We start from the raw sequence: 25,813 nt of genomic DNA, 5'->3' as shown, positions 1-25,813 counted from the left end.
TCGGCGCCAAAGGGGCTATTTTTATGACTGTCGTACCTACGCACTCGGCCCACTGGGCAAATAGGTGAAAGGGACCAGCCTATAGTCCACACACGTGTTAGAAGGGGACGAATATATGTCGTGCGTTCCGCTGCCTAGTCATAACGGTCGAATGGGCGTGATGTTTCTTACCAACTAAAAGCGGACAAAAATACGTGGAACAATCGATTAAGGCGCGCCGGCAGAACGGTGTAAGTGTAAAGCTGTCAGAGAGGCTTATGTGATGTCGCCACAGCTTACTGAACGTTCTTACTTGAATATGAAAGATATGCTAATATTACACATTTTACGATGGTAGTATGTGCTCGTAATTGAATTATAGTATTCGTAAATATACCTATATTTTTTATATTTATAGAAAATCTTGGAAATTGAAAATACTTAGAATATTAATTCAGAATAAACAAACCCAAAAAAGATATCTAAATAAAACACTTATTTCTATTAAAGCTTGTAAACTGTCAAGACTTACTTCAAACATCAAATGAAATAACTCAAAGCTACACACATTTTCGTTGCGTGTGGAAATCACTCAATTGCTGAAAACAAATTCTCAAAAGAGCGTCACATACGCCGCTTTTCTCCTAGGACGCTATACAATAATTCCACGTTTACGCGTGAATGCACAGAATATTCGATATCTCTTTCACACTTGTGGTTATGCTGTAAGGATCTGCAGCGAGGTGTATCGCTGCCCTTGTCTCGCGGATTAACGTCAACTGCTTATGATGGCATAGGAATTGACGGTTTTAAGTCCACTGATATTTATGGTAATGTGAGGGAATTTTTTACTAGGGTAAGGGAATTATGCAGAGGAGCTAGAAATAGTGATAATTTAAAAAAATATTTAAAATTAAAAATGACATATTTTTACAACTTTAGAAACAATTTTAACATGATTCAAGAGAAAACGACGAGATTAGAGAATGTATGTAGTACACAGAATCTAGAAGTTAGTGTTGCTAAAGTTCCAATATTCAATGCAAAAACAAAAAAAAAAACTAAATTCCAAGATCTACAAAGATCGATTTGGAAGAACCGCAGAACACGAAAGCGGCAAACATAACCAATCAACAGTTGCGCCCAAGGACCGTTAAATACGATTTGGAGACACCTAATTTAAATTTAGAATTCATGAGCTCGATCGAGCGAGGCGCCCCGAGGAGGCTGATTCTGTCGAAGCGTTGAAACAAGAATGTTGCGAGGCTAGAGACGAATTTTTCAGGAAAGAAAATGGTGGAAGAAATCTTACCAAAAAAAATCTTGTAATAGTTAAACAGTACTGAGTACTGAAATAATACAGAATTTGTTTTCATGATAAGTCCCAGAAAAATCTTTAATGATCTCTAAAAACTATATTTAAAAACACATCATGTAAATCCTAAGTTTAAAAATACATATATCTCCGAAATAAAACACAATGTAGCTCACGTCAGCATGGAAAATTTATTTATAAACTACCAAAGTTGTAGCTGTCAGAATTAGTCCTGAAACTTGACACCGCCGAAACGCTACTGTGAGGCATTTCGGAGGCTTCGTACGTATTATGTGGCGTATGAACGTTCTCGTTTTCGTTTACACGCAATACTCTTGTAATTGGAGACACCTTTTAGTTTAGTTTTGGTTAAAGTGTCGACGTGTTTACCTTTTTTAAGAGCATTAACAACTTTAATTAAGAGATATTTCACACTTATTACATTAACGAAAATCTTCTTTTACCCACAATTATAGTGCCTGTTTCTCAACTAAGTTCAACAGCCAAAGAGTTATCCAAGAAACCGCTTAAGTGGCAGAGTCTAAGCTGTGGGAAAATTCAGCCAACCAGATAATCCCGAACACAGGGTTAGACGCAGCACGATACTCGCGGCGAACTTGATAAGAAACAACTTAACTACAGCAAATGACACGATGTAACACAAAATATATTTTTAGAAATGGAAACTGTAATTATCGACGATTACAATACGGTGTTTAAAACAGGGACAAAGCTCCCCACAGCCCTCTGTCACAGACTGTTGCTCTCGCTTACATCACGTGATACTATGTGACATATTTGGTACTTTAACGCGCGTCCCTCAGGGGACTATATTTGGGCCTTTGATGAGTATCGAAATAGTTTTGTATATTTTTGATAAGCTATTACTGAACATGTAAATGTGAAGGTTACAAAAACTTTAGTACATTATATATTTTTTTCTATTGCCGTTAATATTCGAGAAGCTGAAAGAAAGAGACTACCTATATTAGCATTTAACTCACGAATTTTCAAATACTATCGATTCGTATAACATCCAAAAATTGAAGCACACATTGCAAAAACTATCAATAGTTTGAACAACAAAAAGCCCACTTCAATCCAAATCACCGACAACAACTTAACATCTATAATGAACTGAGACAGACCGCCCCAATCTGTGCTCCCTAAGAGAATTGCAAAAACGCCCCTACAACCGCACCCTACAATCGCTTTTCACCGGGGAATCGAACTCGGGTCTCCGCGGGTTAACTGTGTACGTTAAAATGTTTATAGATAATACTAATAGTAATTCTAGGGGATGAAGGCCCCTTCCTGTATGGGTATTTGTATTCATAGTAATGGTTTTTGTGAAGATACCTTTGGTATCGGATTGATGCTGAATGGTCATGGAAAAGTGGATAGATTAATGGTACAGGGATTTCCATTCAATGAGGATGTTTCTTTTGTACGTCTTTTTGGGGAGAAATCATTTAGGTGATTAAGTATTACATGTAGGTCGTAGTTTCGGATTAGTATTTCGTAAATTATATTCTTCATTTTATACTTTCGCGTGACTGTGTGAATAAAATGAAAGGTATTACGCCTCGGTTAAAAGATTAACAATTACCAAGTTAACACGGCTGACAGCCTAAGGTGTGCCCTGACGTACTATTTTAGTATAACTCGTGAATCGCAATTTTATAACAAAACATTTTTTCTTACCAATTCATCAACATCCATATACAAAGCTGTGCAAAAATCATAAACAAATCACGAAATCAGATCAAACACAAAACCATCAATATATGGTTGATCGATCGTAACGCCCAACAAATTCGATTAACCGCGTAAATGTCGATTTTCTAACATATTTTTTTTTGTGTCACGGACCACCAACGCCGGAGGATCTTAGCACTATCGTTCTCTGGATGATCTATTGCCTTGTTCGTGGTCAGGGTAATGAGGTGCAGTGAGCCAACATAACTGAGGGCTGCCAACGAGGTTTTTGTCTAATTAGATGGATAATTGATTTAATTTGATAGTTATATAAGATAAATGCAAAAAAGTTAGTTGTGTTTGTCATGTCTTTGAAGCTTCCGTTGTACGTTTTAGGTATCCAAAAATAATGGTCTAAAATAAAAATCTTTATTTTTTCTCTGTTTGTAATTGTTCTTAGATAACAAAAACTTTATGCAACAAAGTAATTGCTAAGATAAGACCATATATCATGAACCACCATCCTTGCATCCACGTCCACTCTCATAAACCAACATGACACTACAAATGATGAACGATTCTTACGTGAAATAAAATAATACCACATTTTAATGTTGGCGGCCCTGCCCGTGACACCTGTCAACTGTCATAGTGACGGGAGATCGCCCGCGTTCAGAAACGATCGCTAGACACTATCGCTCGTCGCGAAACTTGATATAATATGCTCGCTTTTAATTAGACGTTACGAGTTAGATGTTTATCTTAGTAATTATGGCCGGACATGTTAGTAATGTTGTTTATTTTTACAAGTAGGTAATGGCCTTTTAAATCTAGCTTATTCTGCTTAGCAATTCAAGTGATTTACACTTTTCAAGAACACCTTGAACTGCAATTTATATCCCTCTTACAAAATTCATAAAAAGTGTTTCAAAAAACTGTTCCATTCACCTCAAAATTTTATATAACAAATATATCAAAGCGATATTTCAACACAACAATGCGTTTGCGCCGGTTTTGTCGCGGCGCGCACGCGCAGAGCCGCCTGTCACGAAGTTGAGCGGTGTCAGACGGATCGGGTTTCAGACCATGTACGGTAGTGGCGAGCTTATGGGCCCGCCAACTATTTCAACGTGTCGGAAATTAATTTTAAATTATTTTAAAGAGTTTTTTTAGTTGTGTGATTTAGATCGCAAATAGTTGTATTAAGGTCTTATTTATTTGTGTAAAGATATAATATTTGCAAGACCCATAAATGTTACTAATATAGACATTAAATAGACTTTTGATAATGCATTTTTTACTCAATCTTATCCTCAATAACAAATCTTCGCCACGATCAACAGAACCTAATTAACTTAAGTCTTAAAATATTAAGTATCTGTAGGCAAAAACATTTTATCATCACACTTTAAAAGCTGTGCATATTTGAAAAAAAAAACTCGTTTTAACCCCTGTACACACGGGCGGAGCACATTGCCGGTTGTCTAAAACTGCCGAAAGTTTTGGACCCTTTACACACATCGCTGGACACTAATTCGGTGCGCTCGACTCGAAAACGGCGTAAGTTGGAAACGTGTAAAAATAAAATTATTTAGGAGTGATGATGAGAGATGGTTTATTGTGATGATTTATTTTTGTGATATTTTATTGAAAATTAAATAAAACTCTAATTACTTAATTATTATTTGAGAATTTGAATAGATCCACAGTTTTTTTTTAAATCTATTAAATAATTACAATATCTATTAAATATTTTTGGTGACAATTATGTATAAGGCGTTTAAAGAATACTTAGAAATCCTATAAAATCATTGAACTGTGGTACTGCAGCTATTTCATTGTTCTGAAAACTATTGGATCCGCCTAAACTATTATTACTCTAACTACTGATATTTTCACATATTTTGCCTAACAAACTAATTACCCCTTACATCGGCTATCAAAACAGCCAATTAGCGAAACAAATTCTATAATAGATAGCTTAAAAAACATAGCAGCTGCATTCAACGTAGCGTATAAATTCAATAATATGGAAAAAAAAACGATTAGGCGGGCGATTCTTCAAATAATGACAACTGAACAAATATTCTATGAAAAAACAGAAATAGGTTAGTCTTGTTGAGACACGTGCCGGTTTTTTATTTATTAAGTACATAACTATTTGTCGTAAAAAGACGACTTTAGAAGTTCTTGATTTTGGAATTTGTGTCAATAAAATTATAGATAAAGAAGTCACATTTCTAAACTGAAATTAAGTAAGTGAACAACATCATTTTAATGACAATTTAATTTAAAAAATCTTGAAAAAACATTTCTTCAAAAACTTTAAACGCATGCATTTAACTAATTTAAGTGCGACCATAAACCTTAATATGCTAGCAATACATATAATAATAACAATATTTAATAGCATATGTATTACGTGGATTCCGTCAATAAAAACGCAGATAAATATGTTTAAAAGTATTAAACATTCAAATATTTATAAAATATCGATTAATTTACTCAGTAACTAAGGAATAAATCCAACCCATTCAATTTATATTTAGAACTGTCAGTTCCTGGCCACTTCAAACAAAATATCCACGTGGAAGGCAAAATAGAAAAAAAAATCCTTTAAAATTCTAATAGGAACGTACGCTCTTTAATCTTCCCGTGTACCCATCTGATTGGCCGCACGGCTGTCACGAACAGAATTCGCGTTTAAATGCACCGCTCCTATTGGTTAGGTCGGTGCTCGAAATTCAAAATGTTTTCGATATAATAGAGCCACTTTTTGTGCTAGCCTATTGGTACATTTGAATTTGGTAATTGGTTTTCAATTAGTCTATCAGTCTTAGTGGATGAGTGTGAGAACAATTTCTAATTTGACCTTTAAAGTTTTTGAACTGGTTTTGTTAAATAATTCTTATTAGTAACACTATTCCAATACATAATGGACGATTCAGCCCGTAACCACTTAAATGAGACAAAAATATTTTTTAAGCTCTAAGTAAACGATATGGAACGTAAAAAAAATAATTTTCTTCGGATTGCAAGACCGGTATAAATCATACCAGATTAACATAATCTGCATTTATTAAAGAAAAAGTCAGAGGCTTTTTTAATTATTAACTTTATTTAAGGAAGTCTAGCGACAACCACATGAAAAACCATGAAAGAACATCGCATAATCTTACATCACCATTTATATGGCCGACTTTTGAGTCCTTTTCCGCGGATTTTCTCGTCATTGTTCATACCACGTCCATTTCCAAACTCACAACCATTTCCAATATGACCATACCGCGGCATAGCATAACGTCAATACATATAATATAACGTACAATATGTGTTTGGTTATCTACCGCGCTGGGTAGACCAATAAAGCTGAGTTTTGTCATATAGACTTTATTCAAGAAAATTTAACATCAACCATAGGAAACACCATAAAAAATAGCTATTTAAATCCACATTTTGGCGCAACTTCTGAGCACTTTTCTCCACAGTTTATCTCTTCATTGTCCATACCACGTCCATTTCCAAACTCACAACCATTTCCAATATGACCATACCGCGGCATAGCATAACGTCAACACATATAGATAATATAACGTACCTACAATATGTGTATGGTTATCTACCGCGCTGGGTGGAGATTTAGAGCTTGGTTTTATCGTATACACTTTATTTGTGAAAATTTAGCATCAACCATATGAAAAGCCATGAAAAAATTCCATGCAGTCACCATTTATATGGCTGACTTTTGAACACTTTTCCACAGTTTATCTCTTCATTGTTCATTCCACGTCCATTTCCAAATTCACAACCATTTCCAATATGACCATACCGCGGCATAACACAACGTCAATACATGTAATATAACGTAAGTACCTACAATATGTGTATGGTTATCTACCGCGCTGGGTAGAGCATTATCTTCCATTAGTGGTACAAGGGATTAAATCAGACGTATAGCTTCCAATTTACTATGGTACTTATATTTTGTAATAGTTTTGTTGTTCGAGTTTATTTTAATAAATAGGTATAGATAGTTTTGAAGTTTGCGGATTGGATTTTACCTGGTGAAAGTCTTCATCGGAGTTTTTATTTCCATTACGTTTCTAAAGTGTCTCAGGAGTCAGTAGAAGACTATAAGAAATTGATTTATCTTATACACAAATAATATTGCTCATCGTATTTTTTTAAATAATTTATATTCATTGTAACGCCCATAAATCGTTTTCATTTAATTCATAATTAAACCCATCCTCTTCCGTATAATCAAAACGCCCTCCAAAGTGCTGAACATTTCCACGTCTACACTCACAAAGCCATTCATCTTCCATTCCAAATTTCGATTACGAACAAAATACCGAGCTGCAAAGAACAGCCTTACATTGTAATCGCCCCGACCGATTTCCCGACCGTAGGGAAAAATACATTTCCCCGTTGCCAATGGCAACAAGAAAACAGATATTATACTTGGGGACGCCCCACCGATATAACTACCAGTACCACTGCTAAAATGGGCATACATAGAGTTTTATGCTTGTGTGGGTTAGGTTTTTACGCATGCGTAGTTTTCGGTGAAAGTAGATAGATATTGGGGTTTTTAGGCCCCCGGAGGTGCGGCGGTCAGGGGGAGGGAGCCCTAATCTGTGTCCCTTTGAGGCTCCCGATTGGAATTTAGTAATCATATTAGATTTTAAATTACACGTGTTAGCAAGTTAAAAGGGTAGGGTTGGAGGCGCAATTTATTTCCTATTAGATAGTTGTTTAGGATAGGGAAGTTATGTATCGCGTTATGTATGAGCTACATAGTTTCATTGATATGAATTCTATCTTATATGCTATGATAAGGGTTTTAATATTTAGTTATTGTTATTTCCTTCTCAGTAAAACGTGACTTTGGACTGAAATAAAATTGACCAATAAAATATTCGAAGGCTTCAAGTCTTATTTAATTGACCCAGAAACAAACTCTTCGACGTAAAGAGAGTTATACGTTTAAGTATTTATATTCAAAAATGAAAATAAGTAGGTACTATTACTAGGTAAGAGTTCTTATTTTCGTGTAGCATGCGTAATGTGCTCTATGCTACAAAATATTTTCTCAATGAAAATCTTTGCTGAGATTATGTCAAATCAAGTATCTTAACTTTCTCGATATATTTTTAATAAAAATATATATTGCAAAGACGTACCATTCTAAATGTACCTACAATCAACCCAGTTCTAACCAAATTCCTTCCTACAGGTTTCTTCAATCAACCGCGTCCTTCGAAACCTGGCTTCTCAAAAGGAACAAGCAGCCTCAGCCCAAAACGACAGCGTGTACGAGAAGCTAAGGATGTTCAACGGTCAAGCAGCCACTGGCTGGTGGTACCCTGGACTCCCGGCAGCACCTGCAGCCCCTGCGATACCTGCGCCCTTGCCCCCTCAGCTGAATAGGACGACCGCTGAGGAGCATAAACGAGGTTGGTTCTTATGTTTTTGGTTGTAAGGTTGAAAATTGTGTGAAGGTTGTTGAAGCCTGGAAAAAAGAGAGGATGTTTTAAAGCAAGTTAATTTCATGGCAATCAGTGATTTATGAATGAATGGCCTATAATTGTGAAAAGATTAGATTAGAGGTATGAAGTGTTTAGCGACTGAACATCGATGTGTTTTAAGATTTTTATATTTAGTCCAGTCTGAACTTTGAAATATAAAAATCAAACTGGTATCCTCTTTGCCCCTAACATCGGCTGTAATCCCACAGCGTAAAATATGTTGAAAAAGTTTCCAAACAAACATTTTTCCATTAGCAAATCGCATTAAAAAAACTTCAGCTTTTGTCGACTCGATCGGATTAAACGTACAACAAACTATTCTATTCAATCGATAGTGAAAAACTATTGAAAAAATATATCTAGAAGTTTCAAAACACCAAAGCGTCACGCGTACTAAAAATATGAATACCGCTTTTAGTTTCAAACGTTTGTACATAGTGCCCCTCTAGTGGAGCGTGATATGTATCGACCGGCACCTCTATATCGATATATCGATATGGCGTGACGTTCCACGACACTGCTAGATGTTCTTTTCCTATTTCGCTTTGACGCCGTGTCGCGACTCATGCCTTTGGGGACAACACGGATGGATAGGGCTGACACTTACTTAGGGATTAAAGATCGATTCATTCTGGTCTAAGCGTAAAAATCGATAATTGCCCTTAAACTAGTACTTAATATTTTTTAATTTGACTATTCTATTTTCATACCTGCTTCTTCAGAAATTTTAATCCCCAAAAAAATACTAATTTAGCATGATATCTTTTCCTTTAACGACTTACGAATAAGCTCAACAGTAATCCAATTACGCTATCAAGTATAATGAAAATTATCATAATTAAAACATCAGCTCCGTTTTAAATTGGACACGTTTTATCACCTTATGTCTGAGGCTAATTTCGATCCTACAGTCACAAACACGATATAAAGATTATCCTTTAATGCAAGGTGTATGAATTTTTAATATTACACCTCGATAATGCATTAAAATTAATCGTCATTTTTTCATAAATTTCTTCATTCCTTACAGTAGAGACGTACTCATCTCTATCGATATGCCAATGAATAAGTCGATCAATACATACATACATACATCGACTCTTGAATCAAACCTATGATTTGATTAATTTCACTATTAGGTCAAAGAAGATTTAATGACTAAATAGTATTAAAACTAATACTAAAATCTCAGAAAACTCCTTTTCAAAGTAGCTGATGTCACAAAAGTGTTGCATAATTTTTTTTCACCGTATTCAATAACCGTTGGAGCAGCCCTATAACCCCCTTTCTTCCCCGGGTGGGGGCTTTACGTTGTTACCGAGTTTCTTCCTCAACACCTTACCACTGGGTTGTTGCGGCCCGCCAGATTATATGCCTCTTTTGTGTTTTATTTGTACTTATGTATTATGTATTTGTGTATGTATAGTACATAGTTGTGAACGTGTGAATGTATTAGTGTAATCTTGTTTGTGGTTGAGCTGTGGTGCAGTTGTTTTCGGGTGTTTGTTGGGGAGACAGATTTCGTGGGTGGAAAAAAGTTGCCTTTGTTGAAGATGATTTCGGAAAAATATGCTTTCAATAGCAAGGTTTATGGCTGTTAAAAAATATATAAAAGAAAGTAGGTACCATAATATCATAAAAAAGCCACAATCTAGTTTATGCAGTCACAAACTTATAATCTCCGTCTTCCGAAATCCTCGTATAAAACTTAAACTACCCACAAACTGTGTTCAGTCATGTCGTGCGTCGGATGCTAATAAACCCACTCAAGTGAGAGGTCTCCTTTCAAAAATGACCTCAAGATCACAGGTCAGCTGTGCGGATTAACCCCTTGACTCCACACTCCTTCAAAGTGAACCTCCGTTCTCTGAACCCTGGCGTTGAAGAGGAAAATCAGAAGTATTAGTTCGGATAGTTTCATTGTTATTGGATGTAGATAAAGGGGTTGAATGAGTATAGAATCAATGTCTTATAGTGTATTGTTAAAAATCTTTATCGCGAAGAAAAAAACCATGTCTTAGGTAGCATTTTTTGAGAATTGTGGGACAGAGTGTCCAAGCTTTTGCAAAATCGTCTTCTTTACTTACATGTTTAAAAATTCCATTGATTTTTCTCATACAAAGGCTGTGACGTCTTTAACAAGCGCAAGAAAGTGCCACAATTTCCCGACTACACTTCTGCATTCCCCCGCACATTGCCAACTAAGTTTTCTTCATACTTTTCACGTGTGCGCGTTGTTTAGCCCACAGTACGTGACCCGAATAGTATCCCAGTTTGCACCGACGAGCCAGCAGAGAACTCCTAAGTACGTAAGGATACACTTTTGTTTTGTCCTCTCACCGTTGGATTCAAGTTGGTCCAAATCGGCAGAAGTTTTCGACGACTTTGAGAGTGGAATAATTGATAAAGGGTATGATTGTGTGAGGTTTTGAAAGTTTTTTTGAGTACTATTTGTGCATACAGGTATTGTATCCCTTGTTTTGAAGAATCTTATCTTCTGTCGCACGCATGTTGAGTAGTAGATCCCATTGACCAGCGTAATTGCAATCATTCGTAAAGTCAAAGTTCATAAGCCAAAAACAAATACATTAACAACAAAAAATCTCTCCAGACTGCACATCCTTATCAAACTCAATCAAGTAATTAACACAATCAAACAAAGCGAAATCACAAAATTTTAATGACGGCCATAAAATAACACATACATACAAAGGCCAGACATTGCTGGCAACACTTTAAAATGGCGAATGCTTTTTACACTTCAAATATTACTGTGTTGTGTATATTTGTGGAGGGTGGGGCACTGGCTTAATTAACTCCGGCAACGGCATTCAGTTTTATAAATTCGATTTTGAAAGGTGCTTTACTGAGCTGAAGTTGTATGAGTATCTGTAGGAAGAAGCGGCATTTTCAACGCTTGATTTCATTTGAAGTTTTTGTACTGAATACTAGTGGAATGGGAATTTGAAATGGATTGTATGTGCAGCATATTTTGACGAAAAACTTCACAACTACATCCTAATTTTTGCTAAGTGCAATGACAGATTTGCGACCCAAAATATCCTACATTTTAATATCGCAATATCACATTTGATAGTAATAATTTTCATAGAGGAAGGGAGAACCCAAAAAGGTCGGACATAAAAACATCTATCTACATAGCAGATATACCGGAATATATTTTACCGGCGTATGTAAAGTACGGCCCAACCAATGCCAGTCCGAATATATACGAAGGGGCATTTTATTGCCCACGGCCTGTCGGCCACGGCACAAATATGTTTTTACCAAAATTACGAATCCCCATATGGTACAGAATTATTGTTATATATTATTTTGTGGGCTTGAAGGTTCTCTTTCCCTCGCCGACATATCTACGTATCTACACTACCTACTGCAAATGAAGATTTTGTTTTTCACGTCTGAAAGTCCTTTGGATTTTCTTCCGAAACATGTCCCCAATTCATGATGATAAGAAATTGTATAAAGTTATCGCTAAAGAGATTTGGCAATTTGAGACGAACTAGACGATACAACTCGACAATATGAATGGTACCACATTCCCACTGCCGCTGGTACATATCGCCCCACAACACATTTTTAATATTCGACGCACTGTTTTCCTCACGGTTCGGTAGCTTCGCCCAATGTTTCGGAAGTATACAAAATGGAAAAAAATATAAAAACGGCCGATGTATTTTCGCACAAAAAGCTCTCTCGCGAGTGTGATTGACGCTCGTTGTAACAGACTACATATCTACGTGTTGGAAATGCGACGTGTTTTGATGTGTTACGCGTTTTTTCCAATTTTGTAGGCACTGGCTCGGCTGTTACACTTTTTCCCGTTGATTTGGGAGTCAAATAGTGTGTTCGATACTATTCTATACAGTTCTACGGAATTGGTGTTCTTTTTGTTTAGTAAAAGTTACAATTGCTTTGATGCCTCGCATGTTTTTGCAATACCAAAAACTTATGAAACAAATTCATCTATCGAAAACCACAACCCTTTACCAGTCCATAACTACACTATTAGATATATAAATAAATATATTTTGAATATTTTTAAATAAATAATATAAAAAAAAACTAAAACCATCATTTAAGTTCTAAAAAAACTGTAACAAAGTAAACAACAGTCCTGTGTGTCTAATCCAACGAACCACACAAAATTGACCAATATTTGCCCAGTGGAACATGGCACAAATAATTGGGCAAATTGTTTGTGTGTCGCTCTCTGATATACGAGTACACAATAGAATTAGCACAGTGGTGCCGAGACAAACACGCTGGCCACAATGGTTGGCGCTAATCAATCGCTAATATACTTGACGGTCTTCAAATTATAATTGATTTGGGATCTTCATATTAATATTATCATAGTATAGTAATTACGTAATACACCGAATGCGATTGTTTCATCTATGTATAGCTACATATCAAGATTCAAGAGCATTAGAAAAAGATAAGCATCTTTGTAAATGCGGTTACTCTGGGGGCGTTAAGATTTTGCATTTCTAATACATAATAATAAAAAAAATGCTGAAGTTTTTCAAACTGAAAAGTTTTCTGCAGATTCGTTTAATATACAATAACATATTCTGACACAAGAATACAATACAAAAAATCGACACCTCTGTTCGCAACGAACATTAAACTATGCACAAAACGGTCGAACGTTACTTTGTTTCACACAGCTTCGTCAATATCAAAACTGTCCGCGAAATATCAGTCGCGATAAAATTTGAACAATTTCTAAACGTACACAACAGATCCAGTTAGGTATGTTCGGGAACAAATATTTGCCACTGGCGAACCAGTGACGCGGTGCGGCTGTCGGCAAATCATTCGTGTTTATACTAGTTATACACGCAGTTTTACTCCATTCAATTTGTTTCGATCGCATTCTAAATTCGTTGGATAAAAACTATGATGGCCTTGCAATGTATAGCTATGGCTGTTTGCTTGAAATTGGTTCAAAAGAGATGGAATTAATCTGTGACACTAAAAACGAGGCTCTCGATTTGTCCGGATCCTACATTAATTTTTAGTTTACTACTAAAGAAATAAATAGTTGATCCGATGATTTGACATTTCATTTTGAAGATAATCCTGATTCCTTCAATCAAACTTTTTAGTCAATGTTGTAATGTGCGCCATTCGTTTCCATACTGATTTATGAGCCCTACCAAGCTATCGACTAAAATTTTGCAAGGGGCTAATACATAAAATTAAATACCCTTTAAAAGAGAAAAAGTCCCAGGTGTCACCTCGAACTCAATAAAACAAAAACTATCAATTTCAAACGAGTCGCTCAAAGTTGAGCACTCTTGAGGTCGTTAGTGTAAAACAATGGCTTTTTTATCCAGTTTCCGAAGTGGGTTCACATCAAGTGTAGTTACGTAATTGACTTTAACTAGTAAAGTGTGCTCGTTACTCGAAACACGTGTTACAGATTGTATTACATCGCAATTATGCGTTTAGTATCGTGAATCGCCCATTCAGTAGCGATTCGTTGCAATTAATCATTTTGTGAAATTATGAGGGGATATTTTGGACCGATTTGGGGTTTGTTTTAAACACTGGGTTATTATTGACAACACCGTTTTAATGTAATGTATTGTAAGATCAAACTGAGACCTTTAATTAAAGTCCCTAAATGTTTTTAAACTATAGTTCGGCCATTCAGAGAATGCGTTCCTGACACGTCGCGATTGAACTGACGACGTAACTACATTCATTGATTATTGATATAATAATGTTGTTTTAATGCTCCTCAATTGTTAAAACGGTAAACAACCAGCAAAAATATTTTTATCGTAACTGCAACGCCATTGCAAAGTTACGTCGTCAGTTCAATCGCGACGTGTCAGGAACGCATTCTCTGAATGGCCGAACTATAATAAAAGTACAGCGCACTTTACTTAATCTATTACCCTTCAACCCTAAAGAAAATTACCCGAATTGCCCCCACTTGTACCAACAATAATAAAAACTAGACGTTATCAGCCCCACGCTAAGTAATTCAGATGGCCACGTCGAGGACATTTAGTGACCGGTTGATTACAAAACAAGCAAATCTATCTTGGCCCCAGCTCTCCCCAGACGCTCGTACAATGTATCAGATAAACGGTACAATTGTCCCCATATGGGGTCATACATAATTGGTTATTATCATGTCTTCACTAGGGCGTGTATGTTAAAGTATTTGAGATTAATTTGGCGATTTATTTAGATAAATGTATTATTTTATTTGGGACGTACTTTTATGTCATCTTTAAATTACTTGACACAAATTGAATTGATCATTATTTCCCGAAATTGAAGATTCGTAGCTGGGTAACATGGTGAAAATAATAATTTGCTCTTGAAGTTCTTCAAATCGCTTTTTACCTCACCAAGGAACCTTGAAACAAGTCATTATGTATATTTCCACGTGGCAAAGTAAAGAAATGTATCCGAAGAATATTTATTCGCGGAAGCGTAGCGAATTAGGCGGATCGCGCCTTGTCCAGCCGCAAGAGCTTGTTCTCCGAGATACGGCGCGAGTTATACGCGGTAGCGATTACAAACTTGATTTAATATACCTTTAGGTTTAATGAAAGAAGAATGTTAAGTTGTAATTTTATTAGCAAATACATACGATTAAAAAGCCAGATTGCAGAAAGAAAAAGAAGCGATTTAAATAATGAAGTATCACCAAATCTAGACGACTTGAACTTAAATTTTAGCGTCTTGAAACCAAGGAATAACATTACAAAAGAGACGATGCGGTATCCAGTCGTAGTCAGAGACATATTATAAATCTTTTTATCTATTTGAATCTCGACTATCGGTCCGCGACTTTTTTTGTCAAGTTTGTTGTCCAATAATTTCCTAAACAGGTTGTATTATGCCGGTGGTCGCTTGTCGCCGGGCCCGCGCGGTTGAGTGACAGTATCGATCTCACATAATCGCGCGCCGGCAATCGGCCCCCACCTACGGCCGTCGTGTTTCGCCCCGATAACTCCAATTCGCTTTATCTCCCCGACTGCCGACTTTCTTCACTCCCCTTTGTGCTTATTTTCTCCAATTTTTTTCCACCCCCACTTTTATTTCGTTCCTTTTCTTATTTTCTTACTACTATTATTTTCTCTTATGTATTTTTCGTGTTTCATCCCGCCCTTCGAGGCCTTTCTCTTGGATAGAGGAAGTTTTTTCTTCGATCATTTGTAGGTCGTTATTGGCGGAATTGTGGTTAAGTACCGCCGTCGACAGAATTGATTTTTTTAATGAATACCCTCCCCTTTATGTTCTCCGGGAAACGGTAGTAAATAATGAAAATGTTGATTGTTGGCTTCGCGGTAATATCTGTGTGTGACAAAGGAATGTTTTCATTTATCATTGGCAAATTATTATTATTTCTTTGAGTTGTTACTTGCCACACCTCGATGCTACGTGACTAGTACAAATAATCATAGCAACACGTTTTAGCCTTAAAATTCTTCTTACATCAACCAAACCCCCATTAACGTACAAACTAAAATCGTTTCAAAATAAAACAAATCGCTCGTTTGTAAACACAATCTCATTAGAGGTGTCGTTGTCCTAAGGGCGGGCGCACACAAGCGACTGCGACGCGCGATCAATCAAAATTGTCAACCGATTGGAAAGCCCGCCACGTTTTGCTAGCGAATGTCGCACATCAATCATGTTTCAAGTGTGGCGTTTACACCGAGTGTGTTACAATTTTGTCGTTTTTGTATAACATTCAGGCGTGCGCTTTTGTTTAGTTTTAGCCTAAATTCTGTATTGAATGTCGAAGCCGTCAGAAAGCAAAAATGTGTCGTGTTTTGACGCTGCTCTTATCTTGACATGCTCTTTTTTGGTTTATTAAAAGTATCTGCGTTTGTGTGCCTGTTATTAGTACCAAATGGGATTGCCAAAAGGTTCTGTTAAATCTTTGGGAGCATGATTAATTTAAGCCGCGATATCTTAACTGAAAATCACGCAATGTTAACTTCCATTACTTATATTAGCTACACGCCCAAACAACATCGGCGTATCATTAGAAAAATGTGACAGATTGCGTAACAGTGCGTCCATTGAACGGAATCAGTAACCCGTGCGCACATTACCGATCCGGGAATCGAGCCCCGGACTCAAGTGCTCCGACCATAAAGCAAATTAATCAATTAGCTGGAGGCATGTCGACAACATTACGAGTAACGTTTAATTTCGCTATCACCCTTACTTTGAGGGTAGTAAACAACCAGTGTAACATGGTCCCTTTGTGGGGACAAATTGTTGGCAGTGAGGGGTCAGGATGACTGGTTATAATGTAATTTTTCTGAGGGGTAATTTTGTGCAATACTGCTGACGCATTTGCTTGATAGTCGTCGAGTGCGACGTTTTGTATAGCGCTTTGTTAATAGTTTATGATGAAGAGCCGGCTTCGCTTTGTATGTCAAACATTTTGTGTCGATGACTCCTGCGTTATTCAGTTTAGAGTCTAATAGCCGTGATGCAGTCTGCTTTTATATCAGGGGATGGCATAGGTTTAGCACAAAATATTTACATTTTCTGCATGTTTCCCTTACAATTACGTCGTCAATGTAAAGATCAACGTCCTAGGTCATGATTAGTTAGGATTCTCTTCTTTATGAACTACTAGCTTCCGCCAGCGGCTTCGCCCGCGTGGTGTGTTGATAAAAAGTAGCCTATGTGTTAATCCAGGGTATCACCTATCTACATACCAAATTTCAATCAAATCGGTCCAGCCGTTTTTGCGTGATTGAATAACAAACATACATCCATACATTCTCACAAACATTCACGTTTATAATATATGTAGGATGTAGGATGTAGGATGTAGGATTCTAAAGAACAAGGTTATTGTTATTATTCTCGTATAACCAATATGAATTCTCCAGCAGATCCCTTACAATCCGAGGCTGGGTCAGACGGCAATAGCGAGCACGCGTCATCAGGAGACGAGGACTCGCAGATGAGGTTACGACTCAAGAGAAAGCTGCAGAGGAACCGGACATCCTTCACCAACGACCAGATAGATAGCCTTGAGAAAGGTAAGAAGGGGATTTGAATATTGAAGGACTTACTCATTAATGTTAAAGGGATAAAACAGAAATAGAATAGAGATCAAACTGAAGTTCATCTTCTACTTCTGGCTCAGCTACGGTCACAAATTATGCTGAACCCTGAATAGTTCTTATTTTACCTGTCATTCGGGTTACAACGGCTTTCTTTCAGCCATATTTGTATATTCTTATATTCTGAACATTTTCATACCTGACGATCCATAACTTAGGTAGAAGCCTACTAAGTTATCGGAGATTTTATCTTCAGTTTGACAAATCACACCAGCTACAAAAATTCCCCTTACACACGTTCCAGTCACATCTACAAACTCCACGATCCCTCGACCAGTCAATAAGTCCCTGGAGTCTTCATAAACCTATTTCCCAATGTCCTTTTCATCTTATTTATTGTTTGCTATAACACGGTTATTAGTAAGTAAATAAATATGGTCCCCCGATGTTTGCTCTCCTCTCGGACGGTGGCAGTGGGCCCAATTATTGATGTCACCCTGTATTAATCTTACTTATTCTGAGTTTGTTTGTTTGTTTGCTTGTTCTCGTATCGTGTTGGTTTATTGCCTTAGTGATTGAGAGGTTATTGTTAGTTGGGCTTTAGATTTTTTGACTGCTGTTAAGTCAGGATTTGAAAGAGTGACTTTGTATTTGTTCTGTAGAAAGCTGTCATTATTAATATCAGGGTATTTCTGGGGTATTGGTTTCAGAAAATAGGTAGAATATGTTTGCCCCTAAAATGTGACATTTACCCAGTCTTACCGGTCTGTTTCTCTATAGTTATAATTTCAGTTGTTTCTTTCAGGTCTGTATATCACCTCTTCTCAACGATAAATTAATTAATTATATAATTACTAAATTTATTATATGATATAAAATGTAGCTAATCATTTTCCTTGTTGTACAGAATTCGAGCGGACGCACTACCCGGACGTGTTCGCGCGGGAAAGATTGGCTGAAAAGATCGGATTGCCTGAGGCACGTATCCAGGTAAAATAAAATCCAGTTTACACCGCGGTAAGGTGGCTGTATCGATATGTCATCGTTAACGTATTTTAAACTTTTTTGACTAACATTAGTTAAGAATTTAAGGCTTTATTCGTAATTTAAAGAGATTCGATCTTCCTATTTAATCACACTTCTTTGTGTGTACTTAAGTAAAAAAAAAAACGAAAAACTTTTTTGTAACTATCACGAATGGATTTTAATAAATCGCAGTTTTTATTTTTTAGGTAGGGACATAGCTTGTTCAATAAAAATCCAATATAATAATTTCATGTACGTACACCGTTCAAAAGGATTTATAAATAAAATCGGAGAAGAGCTTTATTGGGGATGCGTTCATAAGGGCCTGTTTACACTGTCTGTTTGCGTAGCTACCCAGTATGTAGATGCGTCTTCAGTAAACATGTTAAAAAAACAAGGGTGGCTAACATTATAGCAGAGCATGTACTTATTACATAGCAAAAGTAAATATTTTGGGAAAACTACGCGGTAATATGCCCAACATTGTTTTTATTGTCTGAATTTTTCAACGAACCATGTTTGTTCTTCCCCGGGAATGTTTGTTTATCATTAATGCGGAGCAATTAATAAGAGTAATAAATATCACGTTAGTTAGTGTGATTTTTTGGTAATGTATTCCATTTTGGGGAAGGTAAATATTTTTTGGTGAATGAATTGGCGTTCAATGGTAATTCGTGCAATATTTTTCGGGAATGGAGTGATGAATAAATTAATTATGTGTTAATGTGATATTTCAATTATTTCGACGGATGTTTAATAAATTGAGCGAATGTAACGTACATACTACGAAGGTAGAGCTAGGTAGGTTTTGAGCATTATAATAGGTGATAGAAGAAGCAATTTTTTTCTGATAGAAACAGGAGTGTCAAAATAGTTCAGTTCTAAAATGATTTTAGAACCCCCACTCATTGAAACAATATAGGGTAAACAATGTTCTATTCCACTTAACGCGACGCACTTAGTGTTGCCAACAGTTTAAAAAGTCATTTATCAAAGTGTAGAAGTTGGCGCAAGTTTTAAAATGCTGTAATGTGATTTTGACTGCAAACCTTTTAAGTTTTCAACCTCTTTGCTGTAATGTCATAAATCGAATTAGGATAAAGTGCTATTTTTGTAGCGTGTCATGCTGATATTACTTCGGATTTTAGGTCATTTCTTTTAATTAAATATTTGTAGATGAACTCGAAACTATTCGGTGCAGATATTTTTGTTATTAAAAACTCGACGCGTCAAAACAGTGAAATCATTCAAAAAAATAAATAAATTCAAAGCACCTAAAAATAAAAAGAAGTGTGAAAGTAAAGGAATATTAATTCGGAAGCAGACACAAAAAACTAAAACTTGAGTGAAACATGAAAAGTAGGAAAGTTCCAACGCCGGAGTTTTCTTGTTCTCTGTGCGAAAAAAGTAAAAAAAGCAAGATGGCGGTCGACATTGTTTTCAGCGGGAGTCGGGGCTAAGCTGTTACATTAACCTCTCGTCTCGGCCTTAGTTAACATTCGTGGGGTGCTATCACATAGCTCGTAGGGTCAACAAGTACTTGCCACTCTTGTATGCCGTACCTACCTATTTATATGTTGAAAGTTTTTTAGGAAGGTGAAAGTTTCCATGTATAATTTTTATTAATATAAAATTAATGATGGTTTCTTTGGGTTACACATTTTATGAATTGACTATAATTGTCTTTCCTTTTGTAGTTAATTTGTTCGGTAATGTCTAGTTTGTTTTCTACCAAGGATCGAAGCAGAACATTGCACTGAGATTAAAAAGGGTTATTTTAGAACAGAAAGATGAATAATCTTACACCAAGACCCTGTAGTAGTTTTCCAAACGTACAAAACAGATACTCAGAAAATTCCATATTTCCAACATCAAAATAAATACGCGTCGAAGGCAATATCAGACGCGGAACACAGCCCTGTAATACGAATGCTCACTGCAAGCTTGATTGAACTCTAACTGTGTGGGATAAAGTCCTATTTTGGTTGCACAGTCAAAGAGCTAGGCTTTTAAGGAGTAGCGTGAACACAATTTGGAATTCGGCGAGACCCACGTGTTGCGGGTTCAAGGCTGTGTCAAATAGTACAGTTTACAGTGCGCCCATGATTATTTTGATAGAAGGATGAGATATTTCTTGACAAGACTTGAGGGAAAGTAACTACCTGTGTTGTTCTACTTTAGCTTGGTTACAAAGCTGCTTCATTGGTCTACGCGTTCTTTAGGAAAATGTGACTAGACAATTCCCTGTAGATATTTAAGATACCTGATATTATCTTGGTATATGGCATATGGTTTAAAAAAAATTGATCTATTTGTCAGTTAACATACCAACATTAAAACAACCCAATCTACAAACAGACAACTGTTTATTTTAAACAATTTTTAATATCCATCAACAGTAAAATATAAAGATGAGAATTATCCCGAATATTTTCCACGTGGCCACAGTTACAATAGCTGGGGTGTGTATCGATCCCAAGGCTTACAGGATGCGGGGGTGCGTTTCCGGCCGCGGGGGAGGGGCGGTGTTTTGAAAAATTGGCACCCATTGCCGCACAAACATTTTTACTATTAAAACAAGCCAAATTCAATTCTATTTCGAGAGCAATAAGGCGGAATTAGGAGCGTTGGGAAATCTTGAGTAAATGTAGGTAGAGATTTCGTGGTGTTAGAAATGTGTTCTGATTTATCTTGTTTCTACGTTTTTGTGCTGTTTGACTAATGCCCGTTTAGTGGGTTACGTACTGAATTCTCTAAAATGTACCTAGATACGGTTAGCATATAAACTGTAAAAGAAACACTTAGATAAATAACCCCTAACTTCTATGTAAATGAAGTGTCGGTTAGCGTTTTGATAATACGTGTTAAAATAATTAATTAGCACCACAAAATCACATTACGCCCGACCAAAATAACAGTTACAGTGACAAATTAAAACAACACGTAATCATGACATTTCAATAACAAATCCTACATTAAAGCTTCCACAAAACAGGCCACTGCTACTAATTAGCTAACTTCACTAAAAACTAACTGCAATTAAAACAGTAACAACACGAGAACTAATAAATTAAAATAAACCATACCTACTGTATTAATAATGGCGCAATTCAAAAGCAAAAACAATTACGGCCCGTAACTCGTTGGTTGTGTAACCAAATTATGGGAAATCCCATTTGGTAAGGAACCCTCGGTAACTTTATTTCATCCCAACTATGAGGGTAGGAGAACAATTTGTAAAAGGCCACGGGAAATAGCTGAGAGGCGGGAAAAAGGCCTGTCATCGCTGTCATGGCGGCATATCTATAGATGGCGGGAAAAAATGAGGCACGTCACTATATTTTAGCGTGACTTTAGGCAAGGGACACAAATCGCGAATGCCAGTTTTTAGGGTAAAAAAGAACTGTATCTTATTTGTATTTTGACGAAAGTTTTTGCTGTTCGATTTTCTTTTTGCCAAAAAAATCTAAATAAAATACTAAGGTTTTTTACTTAGTTCGTGAACTTGTGTAATTGAAGCTTTTCACTTTTAATTAAATTAATTTGTATCGTGATTATGCGGGAAAATGTGTGTTTATGCTGCATTAATAATTATTTGTCAGCTTTATTTAACTGCGAGTCGATTACACTCATTGTGAGTTGTAAAACGTATGTATGAACACGACATACAGCTTTACGTTAACAGATAATTTCGTAAATATTTAAATTGTAAATTCTCGTAAAGTAAGCTTTTTCGTTAGTAAAATACCTGTTACATTTTCTTTTTTAATAAGCAAATAATTACACTGATATCGAGATAAATTACAAAAAATATAAATGAATACTCTTTTAGCCTATCTACAGTCTTAAACATAGTGGGTTTTTGCGTAACAATCACGAGTGTACACCCGGCCTTTTCCGACCCCAGCCTTGGTCTGCGAGGGCCCCAATAAAATATTGTCGGCAACATTCAGCCGATCCTGTCGGAGACCGGAGCAATAATATTATGACGTATTGCCTCCACAAACTTGAAACGGCCTTTTTCTGTGAAACCTTATTTACGTTACTATTATTTTACGGGGAAAGTGAAAACCTTCACGGATCGCCACGATAAAGATTTTTTTTTACTACACGTTAACCAACAAATTCTATGTTCAAAATGATTTAAGCAATACTTACCGTAATTCTAGCAACAAACATACATTATGTAGATACATGAGAATTACATAGGTGTTACACTGTGCACAATAGTGGCAACTCTGCCCGCCTTCACAAAGCGCGGGAAGGCTTCGGCGCCATATTGTCGTCGCCATAGCTCCCGGCGGAAGTGGCGCGCACGTGAGGGCTACTTCCGGGGCCGCGTTCCGTTTCACGCAGTTCAATGTCACAATATAGTGTCCACGCTCCGTTTGTTTTAATTGTTTAGATGTTCAGTTACACTTGAATTTGTTTTGAAGTCTTGTTGTGCGGAGTTTATTGTTGATTCTTGTTTTACATTTTCGTTAGTTAAGCGATTTATTGTAATGTGATCCTTTGCTATCTAATTTTATCTTGATATAACACATCTGGGTATAGGTACATATTGCAATAAAGACAATTGCAAGCGAGACTTTAAACATAACATTACAAGACTTGTACTTAGGACGAATAAGTCTTAGTAGAAAAAATAATCCGAAAAAAATCCAACTTGAAAACTAAACAACGCGAATCTTACACGAATCTTATTCCAGTCACCACAACCTCATACCTGAATCTCATCATTCTTTCTCCAACAGGTCTGGTTCTCCAATCGGCGAGCGAAGTGGCGTCGTGAAGAGAAGCTTCGTAGTCAAAGACGCGATGCTCCTGCGGCGTCGCCCCCCGCGCCTCCGACGCCGCGGCTGCCTCTCAACGGAGGCTTTAATTCCATGTACAGCCCCATACCGCAACCCATTGCTACCATGGGCGAGTCTTATAGGTAAGGCACTGAAAAATGTAGCTTGTAAAACTGGTGGTACTTTTTAGTGCCGTAATTGTCTGATTAAATACGTGAAAGTGTAGGTAAATATGATCTGTTATAATATTTGTTATTATGTGAAAATGAATGCAGTTAGATCAGGAATATAGGTCTAAAAATCTCAAATTCTTGATGTTCAAAGAATTGAGAGCTGTCTGCGTGAAAGGCCCTTGGAGACTTCATAGTAAAATTAAATGCCTTGATCGGCCTAAAACATCAACCATTTATTACATTTAATGGGCGCACTAAAAGGCAGGCAAAACGAAAGACCCGTCTAATAAAACTATCTAAAATAAAATCTGTTCACATGAGTAAAACCTTTAAACGTACAGTATCGCCATCTATCATCGAGCAGCGACACTAATTAAATTGCGCGCGAAATCGAGCGGCAAAGGTCGCGCCTCCTTGCGTTTCCCGCCAATGCACCGAGACGCTACGAAGGTCGCCCGACTTTCCACCGATTGATTTTTAATAGTGAACTACGAGTTTCAGCTTTCGTCTGCGAGCAAATTAACTTACCTAGTGAAATGAGAGACGTTTTATTAAGTTCTTCTTTAGTTATTATTGTTAGTACGAAGCAGAATTTACATTAGAGATTCATAAGCAAGATCGATCGATTTATTTTTTACTGTGGAACGTAACTTTACATTCAGCCACAAATGTCAAATAACAAAAAATATTTTAAAAAACAGCCAAAAGCACAACATATCAATGTAACACAGATTCTTCACATTTATTTTTATTTCCTCTTTATTTTGCCGTTTCAATATTTTTCACTGTGTACGACATTGACAGTGCGCTTGGTTCCGACAGCGCGATGTCGGGTGGGCTGACTTCGTCGTGCCTGCAGCAGAGAGACGCTGGTTATCCGTACATGTTTGGCGACGTGCTGGGTAGTGGAGGCTACTCGAGAGCGCCGGCGGCTCATCAGCAGCATGCTGCGTATTCACAGCCTCAAGGAACCGCTGGCACTGGTGAGTTTTACGTACTTTGATATTCCATTCTGTGATTAGACAATTAATTCTAGGTGGGTGGTAACTTAACACCCTCTTCTCGAACAAAAAGTTCAAAGGTGATCTTCACACTGCCCCGCATCACGCTGCATCTTGCGTGTCGACGCACCTACGCGCGTTCCTGCGGGAGTGCAGATCTGCATCATCGTGCGGGTTTTTCACGCACTCACGCGCGTAGGTGCGTTTTGTAAATTCACGCACAGCGAGTTCCATTTTCAAATATACACGTCACGCCCATTCAAAATCACGCGCGGCATTGCGGGACTCAGTGTGCCATACCTTGCGTCTCGCCCCGCACCTACGCGCGGGGGTGCGTGTTTCTCCGCATGTATGTGCGTGATCCGCATGAACGCGCGTGGATGCATTTTCAGTGTGTTGGACTATGCGTGTTTTCCATACAAACGGAGATATTTCCATACAACGGAAAAAAACGCATCCACGCACTACGCTGCATCATGCGGGGCAGTGTGATAATCGCCAAATACATAATACCTTCAAGTTAGGTAACATGGTGGTATCTGTAACAAAATGTATTAAACACATCTACAATAATTACCCATCATAACTCTTAATTCCTGTCAGTAACGAAAACGTTACAAAATCCACGCAATCGACACGAGAAGCTTTGCAAAATATTTACCAACTTCGTAATAAAATGTAAAAAAAAACCGCTGAGTCAAGAGCAAGGGGCGTCTGGCCCACAAGACCGCGACATGACGGGGAAAACAAAAAACGAGAAAAAGGAAAAAATAGGTATTCATGCTCCGATTGGATTTGCCGTTGTCTGTTCCTTACAAATAGCTTTTAAATTGATTTTGTTAATAGATAGTGGAAAAGCGAGAATATAAAAGACATTGAATACAGGTTTCTAAATTAAACAACCAACCTAAACGTATCTAAACAACAAGAGCAAAAATGTATTATTCAGAAAAAGACTAAGCCGTGAGGGGCTGGCAATGCTATTGTTTTAAAAAGCCGTAACTTTTCCATTTGATATTATATATCACGCGGCGGACATTTTTAGCCGTAGGTGGCGGAAAGCGGTATGAATTATTGTTGTTTGGGGCGTTTCGCGGCATTGTTCGTCTGCCGAGTTTCCAGCACCAACCGCGAACAAAAGAGTTTTTCACAATTCAAAATGCACGCTCTCGTTTCATTTACTCTTTTGCGCTCTTTCGACGGGTGCATTT

At 37.1% G+C, this 25,813-nt stretch overlaps 1 protein-coding gene across 1 annotated transcript in view; it reads left to right on the top strand.

The window, feature by feature from the left end:
- Positions 1-25,813, top strand: part of LOC124635705 (paired box protein Pax-6) — a 35,573-nt gene that overhangs the window by 7,089 nt on the left and 2,671 nt on the right. The window contains exons 3-7 of the mRNA XM_047171656.1: positions 8,232-8,451; positions 17,436-17,585; positions 18,517-18,599; positions 23,390-23,571; positions 24,406-24,584. Of these exons, the coding sequence (XP_047027612.1) occupies positions 8,232-8,451; positions 17,436-17,585; positions 18,517-18,599; positions 23,390-23,571; positions 24,406-24,584 (814 nt within the window). The remainder of the gene's footprint in view (positions 1-8,231; positions 8,452-17,435; positions 17,586-18,516; positions 18,600-23,389; positions 23,572-24,405; positions 24,585-25,813) is intronic.

The sequence above is a fragment of the Helicoverpa zea genome, chromosome 13 (genome assembly GCF_022581195.2).
Source record: "Helicoverpa zea isolate HzStark_Cry1AcR chromosome 13, ilHelZeax1.1, whole genome shotgun sequence".
NCBI lineage: Eukaryota > Metazoa > Arthropoda > Insecta > Lepidoptera > Noctuidae > Helicoverpa > Helicoverpa zea.
This window is presented reverse-complemented; position numbering and strand designations above follow the sequence as displayed.